Genomic DNA, 9,327 nt, shown 5'->3' with positions numbered 1-9,327 from the left:
CCGTTTTAGACCGCCCCAAACAGGAAAGGAGAATGAGAGAAAGAGAAGGCCTATTATCAAAGATATAGAATGAAATTTGAGTTCATTCTCACCAAGATTCCATTTTTTCGGTAGGGAAAAATGCGGGTCGATACAGAAGATTGGTTTGTTTCAAAAAGCCGAGCTTAATTGATCGACATACATTACGAACAACAAGCATATGGTATTGAATTCTACAACTTAAAAGAAGGATTTTGTTTTTCATCTGCAAATCAGAGTGAAAGAAGAATAAGATATTTTGTTATATCTATTTGTAGCTGTGTCATCCTTGAATAAGGCTAAAAAAAATACACAATTTCTCATAATTAAGACTTTATGGAAACAGAAAAATAAATAAAATTTCTTCTTAGGGAAAAATCACAAGGAAATGAATTCTACCAGTTGCTAAATTACTAATTTAGCCTCCTGCCAACCACCACTTAATCCTAGAGAAAGAGAGAGGCTGAGTCCAAAAGAGGAAAAACAAAAGTTAAGGGGAGACTTTCAAGCCTTTCAATACAGAAGAAAGTAGAGAAAGCTTGTGTGGAGCTCTTTGCTTGTAATCTTTTTCCAAGGCTGTTGCTGCTAAAGACTGCAGCTCTGCTGGACCCTCCTTGTCTTCCTTGTTTCGACCTCTTGTCAATTGCGCAATGGCAGATGTACACTAGTTTACAAAAGAAAAGGAAAAAGAAAAAGAAAAAGAAAAAGAACAAATCAGTTTCGAACAACACACGGAACGCGAGGAATTATAGGGGGAATCCAATTGCTTTTCGTTTCTTGTTTTAGTTAAATTATAACTCTGGTCTACGTACTTGAGTACTTTTTTTAACGCTTTGGTTCTTAGTATTACTTTCATTTATTTCCTTCTTTCTTCAGTTCTGACAATTGACATGGCACCCTTTGGAATGACACCTTGATATGTTGTTATATGGTGTCATGCGTATGAAAAGCTAAAGTGGTATCGCATCAACGTCTAGGATGAGCCATGTCGGGGTTTTGTTGCTATCTTTTAGATAACTAATGAGAGGACCAAATCAATGGGATTCAGAGAATAATGACTACAGTGAAAGGAGTGAAACTATATGAGCAACAAGCATTCATTATCATAGTTTAACTTGATTTTGTATTTTTTTTTACATCCATGAATAACCGCACCAACATACACTAATTAATTTCACGAGACAACTCGTTTGACCCTACAACATTAGAGTGTCAAGAAAAATCATAGGGTATTAAATTTTAGGTACGTGTGGTCACCATTGATGACCACATACTCAGGATTTAATTTAGTTCTGCGATAAAAACTGACAGTCTCTTCACATAGAAAAAAAAGCACAAAATTCGTAATGCTATATGGGAAACAAAGGATGTACTCCTTGATAGTGAAACCTACATCAGAATTCCTGGTTATAATGAATATAACAAATTGCTATATGCAGAAGATTTCCAGAGAAAGCTTACCAAGCAAATGCCAAACAAAGCTCTGGTATTCTTGCCCCCAGTCAAGTCTATAGTAGATGCGTAGTATTTCTTTGCTGTCTGAAGGTTTTCTAGGCCGCCTAATGTGTAAAGTACCTGTATTCCAAGAAATGTTTCGAGTGATTACTTGAAACAAACTTAAAGGAAATGGAAAAACAAATTTCAACTAAAACTTCGCTTTCACCCTAAAACAAGGACAGTTTCTAAAATTTCTAACATGAAAATCAAAACTAGCAAGGTATGCCTAACAAGAGCTCTTTTCTTTCTTTTTCTTTTTTTTCTTTTCAAATAATTGGGGTGTAGGGGCTCCACTTATGGGCCCCACGCCAAGACCAACTCCACGAGACAATGAGTTACAATTTTTAAAATTTCCATATAGAGATCTGAGCTTTAAGACCTTGGAGAGAATCTCCAAGCATTCCAAATCCTCAATATCAGGGTTACCAACATGGGTGCTCCTGAGGATGAAACTGGATCAGATCAACTTAAGTTTTGTAAACAATTTACTTGCAATTATAGCACCACAAAAAGAACGAAGGCATTTTCTTTGGCCTATACGCAACCTAACCCAAACAATTCAAATACACAGCCTATAATACAACGTCATCCACTCAGTAAATACCAAAAGGTGGCCACCTCCATTACCTCACCATCTAATGCCTGATTACTTACGGATGACTCTAGACTGAACGTAAAAGGCATTGATTTTGTAATTGAACTCTTTGGATTACAGATTTGTATGAGAAATAACCCAAATTCCGACTTCTCACAAAAACGCAAACAAGAGCTAAAGAGGTTACAAAAAAAAATATCTCCGTTGATACACATTAATGAAAACCCATTACTATAAAAAGCCTACATAAAATACTCCAAGACAAATAAACAAAAACACAATTGTGAGCCTTGTCTAAAAAAATGATACTATTTTATAACATACGTACATGGGAATTTAAAGACATCCAAATAGACCACGCTTAATTTATTCAATTGGTGTAATTATCTCCTTGGAGTAAAATTAAGGAGCTAACTGATATGTGTCATATGTTTCCCGTATAGCATAAAGACAACATAATCAAACATGCAGACTAACAATAATGCAACTTTATCTACATACAACAAAGCCTAAAAATAGCATTAAGAGTGATAAGATTTTTCAAGTCTTTGAAATGTCTTCTAGTTTGTATCAATTGTGAGCAGTGTAAGCTGGAAAGATGGAACTGTTATCTTGTTGTAAAGGGGGTATGACTTCTTTAAAACTTCCGTTGGGTCATATCCTAAGACGGTCATTCTCTAGCCATGGAAGGTTTACTTATCCAATCATTCTTTAGTGGGAAATCTTTGCATTTTCTTCCTCTCGTTGAAATTCTCTGTCTGCTACTCTTGAAAGACCCGCGAGAAACTTGTGAGGTGGTCTAGCAGACACGAGGATCGCATCCATGTCCAAGGAGTTGAGGCTAGTATCGAGAGGTTGATTCTCTTGGTTGTGGACTTCTGGCACTTCTCATTTTGGTCTGATCCTTTACAGTCTTGTCAGCAAATATGTCACTATCTGCAATGTAGGTCACGGACAGTGCACGTCTGAGTCCTTCGAAAGCCACTTTCCCTAGCGTCCCTAGCTTTAGCAACATCATAAAATTCTCGCAGGCATTGAATTAGTTTTAGGAAGGTTTTTGGATCAGTTTTAACAGAAGCTAAAGCTAGGGATACAATCTTATTTCCTCACCTGAGTCCCTCAACTTAAACAGAAGCGTTATATATTTCAATTTCCAATTAAGAGGACCACTTTGTGATATTGGGTTGCAAGATTTGTCTACACTTCCTTTGTTGTTACAAGAAGTTGGCCTTTCCCGAAATACCAATCTTAGCCTTCAGGCATCTTCTTAAGAATTCTCTTTTCAGTTTTGCCTTTTGCTTAATATCTCATCCCAATCCATCCACCCACCCCTCATCCCACTCTAGAAGGCTACAATTTCAAAGAAAATCAAGATTTTACCTTGGTTGGTGGACACCTTGGGGAGGACAAGCACCATGGACTCTGTATAAGAAGTAACGAAGGATCTAGAATCCTAGTCCCTAGATCATGTGCTTTTTGGAGGTTTCAACTTATCAGCTGTCCACAAAGGAACACTTTTTGGAGATTTCGCTTAGCTGGTCCTAGATGGTGTGAAGACATGGTGGAGGAGGTACTTACTGCTTGTTGACCCTCTTTTCTATAATTGGAGTCAGGTTCTTTGGGAAACAATTCTCACAAATATACTATTTGTAGAATACGTCACTTGAAAGAAAGAAGAGAATCTTAAGAGGTGCCAAGAGGTGCTAAGAGAAGTTTGGAGTGTATCCATTTCAATGTTCCTCTCTAGGTATTCCCCACAACAGTGTTTTGTAACTATATTCTATATTTGATTCCACACAAGTAGCTTGGCTTCTTGCAAAAAAAATGAAATAAATGGTTTGTTCCTTTGATTGGATCTTTCTTTTAGCCCCCGTCATTGTAGTTTCTTTTGTCTCAATAAAAGCTTACTAAAATTAAATGCAAAATAAATCAATAAATATACAGTACAAAGCATATAGGGGGGAAACTGCCCCGTGTTCCCTATCAGATTTGAAATTCTAGATAAAAAAATTATTTAAACAAAGACCAATTAGTTATTGCATCTTATTTAATAAGTGATTATCAAATATTAATTATTAACACAAAAAAATAAAAGCACCTTGCACCATTAATGAGGTACTCCCTAAAAATGATTTATTGTGCACCAAAAAACTCCTCAAAGCAAGAAATTTATCTAGAAACTAAGGAGAGCATGTTGGAGAGAATGGCTCAGGAGAAGATCATCGTTATCATGGATGTTAAAGAAAGTCAGCTTTTGACAAATGAGACTGCAGGAGGAGAAAAGAATAATTTGGCAATCATATGATATCAAACGACCTGTTCAGCCAACTACAACATGAAAATCTAACAAAGTACCTGCAGACTTTATATTACCTTTCACAAAGAAAACCATCTCTTCCAACATGCTTTCCCACAATAAACTCCAGAAAATATTACAATTAAAGAAATGGAAGATATGATTCATCATCAAGGATGAAGAGCCACTTACATCTGCATAAGCTAAGTGAAACAGAGGAACTGTGGGTTGGGATAGTATCAGCTCCTCGTAGCAAAAAACTGCTTGCTTGTACCTAAGATACAAATACAAAATACAAAGTTCTCAATAGGGAACTCAAAGACAATTCCGACAAGTATTGATTGATAGAAAGGAACTTGAAAAGGGAAATTACTCACATTTGGAGAGAGATATATAGTTCAGCCAGTTCTCTCCAAGCATCATGATCAGCCATAAATCTATGATAAACGGAGAAAAAAAATCCAGCCATGACTTTGGAAGGGCAATAAAAAAATCTGAAAGACACCTTTTTAAGCTTTTCAAATAAGAGGTATGCAAAAGTATGCTCACGTTTCAAGATATTTGTTAAGCCATTCAATAGCCCCAGCAATGTTGCCTTGTGCTTTAGCCAGAGCAACCCTTCTTTTATGTACTATCTGTTCAAGTATAAGGAATGAAAAAATGAAATATCGAAAGGATTATATATATGTTTAGCTCACCATGCATCTCAAGTGATTACACTCATAATAGAAAACCACCATTAAATCAAAATAGCATGTTTAAAGATAAAAAATGAAAAGTATATCGATATCGTTTCATAAAGAAAAACTAAAATAATTACTTGATCACATGGATTTTCTTCTAGAAGACTAGCATAAGCCTTTTCTGCCTCAGCCCACAATCCCTTTGCTTCAAGCAACATAGCCTCTAGCCTCCCTGTGACAAGGCAACCCCATAATCCATCAAAATGCATATAATAATCATGTACTTTCATAATGTTTCATGCAAATCCACAGAAATTCCACTCACGATGAAAAAAAAAACAGGTTGAGAGTGGATTTTTGAGACACAGGAATACATAATGTCGCAATAACTGCTATAGTAGCCCAGTGATAATGAACAAGACAGCAGGCACTACTCTTTAAAAATTCATGAATTTAGAATAGTAAGCAAGATGGACTCGTAAAGCCAGTAATTTTGAATGGACATATTTAATTTTACAATTTTTTTTACCATGAAATATTATTAGAAATATGTTAAATTGGTTTGAGATATCTTTTATATACCCTACAAGACATTCCATCTTGAAGTGTATGAATTTTACTACTACAGCTTCAAAATGGAACTTTTCGGCCTAAGAGCCCCTGCAAAATATGTACATTAGTAAGTAAATCCTATTGCGTCTATACTCTATATATCCTTATTTCTTTACCAAATAACATATCATCACAACCACATTGTGCTCTTATCACAAGTTTATGTCCATACTTTATATATTATCTGATTTACTAAAACTGCGTACAAATTGAATCATGGGTGATGAAGCGAATGATAAAGAACAACAAGGAATTGTAAACCACAAAATTAGAATATGAATCGCAGATTTAAGATCACATATACCCATAGATCAGCCTTATATTTGACCGTGAATGAATTGAAAAACGACAAAGCAATTATAATAAACGATTCCAATAAAAAGGAGGACAAAACGAATTGAGAGAGACCTATGAATAAATCTACATATATAAATGGTATAGATAATACAGCCGTGACTTAAATTGTATTGTTACCCCAAGCCCAGGATTCGGAATTCGAATCCCCAACATTCCCCTGCGACTTGACAAAATTGTCCCCACTTGTCTTAAAGGCTTATTAGAGTGAAAGTCGTTCCCACAAACCAACATGAGTCCTTTCATCATGCTTTGTCCTCACTAACATGCTTCCTAGGAAACTTTCTAAGAGTTCAAGCAACATAGAATTGTTCCAAGCTAAGTACGCTTAACTTTGGAGTTCCTACGATCGAGCCACCAAAAAGGAAGATGCACCTTATTGGTTTATGTAGTAACTTTTAATTATTTTAAGTCTTTCTTAACCTTACTTTTAATGTCCTCAGGATCTCTCTCATTCAAATGTGAGATTGGTTCATTCGTGTCCCTCTTAAACTCAGGGGGTTACGTATCCAGTATGGTGTACAATCTGCAAAAGTGTTTCTTTTAGATGATAAGACTTACGAGCATAAGAACCTAATTCATTTTTGTCTTGAATTCAATTCATTGCCTAAACGTGGTTTTAAGGAAGTAGAGGCATAACCTTTCTCCCTTTTTGCCTCAAGTCATATAAGAAAAAAAAAACAAAAGATAACCTTACTTTTTTTTTTGTATGTTTCTAAATTTCAAGTACCTCTTGAACTGGCTGCAATTAAGAAATTTAACCCAGAAAAAATGCACAGCCTCTCTCAGCTCACGAGAACTTTACTCCCTACAACATTAGGTAATAAAAAAGAAGTAGCCATATTGTGACATATTTATCAAAGGTGAGTAGGCCAGCCACTCAAGTGATTTTTCAATCTATGGCTCAACAGCTCAATCACCCTCACCCCACCATTAGGGTTACGGATGGTTAATATTTCATTTTTTCTTTCAGAAAAAACTAATACTCAAAATACAATGAAACTGAAAAGGAAAGCAAACAAACAAAATAGACATTACAAGAGAAATAAAGCAGGAAAAACAAAAGTGTTCCATTTTAAACAAAGATCTTAAATAGAATAAGAAACAACAATTTATTTTTAACGTACCAACTCTTTTACTTTGCGGAAATTTCTTCTGAAGAACTTTTATGCAATCCTACAAAAGATTGCAAAGTGTAAGGAATTACACCAGTCCAAGGCAAAAAGTCCTCAAAACCAAGAGTCAACAAATGAATAGACTAAAATGAGCTGAACTAATCTGCAATTCAAGTAGTTAACCAAGGAAGTGTAAGTTGCACCTTTGCAACATCTATAGCTTGGCAGTCCAGTGCTGCAATTGTTACCTGTTCGTACAGGGTCCACTCTACACCAAGCAATAAAATAAGGTTAGGGGAATATTTTTGTAAAAATTTCGAGTCATTTGAGAAAGGAAAATCTACAATCACACATCTTCTACCATTCAATACGAAAGTAATAAAAAGAAGGGTGTGAGAAAGAGAGAGAGAATGTCGTCTCACTTTTGTTTCAAAAAAGTTCAAGTTTTTCCCTACTATGACGCAAAAATAATTCCTGGAGCTGTATAGTTAGATGGAAATGCATATGTAAATTAAATTATATTTGCCCCTGGACCGGAGCTTCAATAAAGAAGAAGATTAATCCATACTTCAGCCACAAAAGGCATATGAACCAAAAATTTAAAGAACATGATGAAGCAAATGCAAAGCTCACATTTAAGGTTTCTTCTAATAAACAATTCAACAAAAAACACAGTTACTCCATCCAACAATTTAGTGAGAAATGCATAAATTTACAGTTGCTCTTTCCTTTAAAGCAAACGCCATCATTCGTCCTGCTAATTTTCACATTACAATCCGCAATTAAGCAGTAATCAAAACACAGAAATCTAAAACAAAATCACTACACATAATGAAATAATCAAAAGAGCTCCACCACTGAATTCAACTCAAACAAACAAACCATGCGTAACAGTACACAACTTAATTAAATGAAGAAGCAAGCCTCAAATAAGTTGAATTTACTAGACAACGATCCAAACCGAATTGATTCATAAAAAAAAATCCAAACATTAAAAAGCGAGTGAAACTTCAAAAGATAATTCAAACCCAGATCGAAGTATCAACAAACAGGCTAAAACTCACCCTCTTGGCCGAGACCGGATCGCTTTCTGGAATCATTCAAGATCGACAATCCATAGTTTAAGACCTTATGAGAACGGCGAACCTTGAGCTTCCTGATGAGGCAAAGATAGTCCCAAGCACCTCCACCACCATTATCGACCTGAGTTTCGAGTCTATTCAACTCGGCCTCCTCTGCTTTACTCACCATGTTCGCGAAATTTAGAGAGTGGCCGAGAAATTGGGATTGAGAATTACAAAGAAATTTCAACTAAAGCAACCACCCTCTCGGCCCAGTTCCGTCGCCGGCCGGCTCTTTGGATCTAGTAGCTGCAATGGAGTGAAGAGAGAGAGAGATAGAAGAGAGTCATTTGACTTGGATCGCACTTCTGAAAACGGGTCGGATTCGTTTTCTTCTTTTGGGTTTCGGGTTTTGGATTTTTGTTCGATTCGGTGGATTTTTCTTTGGGGGGTTTTTGGCCATTGGATTAGCTAAATCCAAGATGAGATTTTTCTTTTGGGTTAAAATAGAATTTGTTCAACTTTAGCCTTTATATTCTAAATTGTTTAACTTTTGGCCTTTAAATTTAGTTTTAATCTTAGTTTAATGTTTATTTAAATGAAAAAAGAAAAAAAAATGTTATCTATAGGCTATATCATTTTACTATAATTTTTGTATATATGACCACATATTATATTTACGTAAAATTTATTGTTATTATTTAATCAATTTTAGTAAAAAATAGTTTTGAGAAGCTAGATTTAAGATTTATAAAAAGTACAAAGATAAAAATTGTGTTTTAACTTTTTCTTTTAGTGAAACGAAATACGAAGATTTGAACATCTGACCTTCAAAATTAATGACTCACAATAATAAAAGTCGAGATATGTATCTTTCTTCTAATTAGGACTCTGTCAAAAAACTACGCCTCTTTTTGGTTAAACTATAAAAATGAGATCTAGCATTGGAGACCTTATGCTTCATAAATTTGAAAAAGTTTTATTTTTACGAACGAATAAATTTGTTCTAGAAAGTACAACAAAAGAGTGTTTTTTTCTTAGAATAATATGGTTTTTTTTTTTTTTTTTGTACAAATTGGGGTGAGAGATTCGAACT

General features: G+C 35.0%; 1 protein-coding gene across 1 annotated transcript; it reads right to left on the bottom strand.

The window, feature by feature from the left end:
- Positions 1-257: 257 nt before the first annotated feature.
- Positions 258-8,585, bottom strand: LOC103495902 (uncharacterized). Its single transcript, XM_008457586.2, has 9 exons — positions 8,235-8,585; positions 7,374-7,438; positions 7,183-7,231; positions 5,227-5,321; positions 4,956-5,041; positions 4,784-4,843; positions 4,599-4,680; positions 1,480-1,593; positions 258-682 (listed from the first exon to the last, which is right to left on the bottom strand). Exons 1-9 carry the CDS (start codon positions 8,419-8,421, stop codon positions 509-511), a joined length of 912 nt encoding a protein of 303 aa, XP_008455808.1. The 5' UTR covers positions 8,422-8,585; the 3' UTR covers positions 258-508.
- Positions 8,586-9,327: the final 742 nt, after the last annotated feature.

Source organism: Cucumis melo, chromosome 5 (genome assembly GCF_025177605.1).
Source record: "Cucumis melo cultivar AY chromosome 5, USDA_Cmelo_AY_1.0, whole genome shotgun sequence".
NCBI lineage: Eukaryota > Viridiplantae > Streptophyta > Magnoliopsida > Cucurbitales > Cucurbitaceae > Cucumis > Cucumis melo.
Note: the sequence above shows the minus strand (reverse complement) of the source record. Positions and strands in the feature narration are given on the sequence as shown.

What these genes read in the sequence shown, in the direction of transcription:
- LOC103495902 (XM_008457586.2), bottom strand. Translation starts at nt 8,421, where the DNA reads ATGGTGAGTAAAGCAGAGGAGGCCGAGTTGAATAGACTCGAAACTCAG. An exon ending in AAGAAAATCCATGTGATCAA is followed by an intron (nt 5,042 to 5,226) that starts GTAATTATTTTA and finishes ATACTTGAACAG; the next exon opens with ATAGTACATAAAAGAAGGGT. An exon ending in CTATATATCTCTCTCCAAAT is followed by an intron (nt 4,681 to 4,783) that starts GTGAGTAATTTC and finishes TTTGTATCTTAG; the next exon opens with GTACAAGCAAGCAGTTTTTT.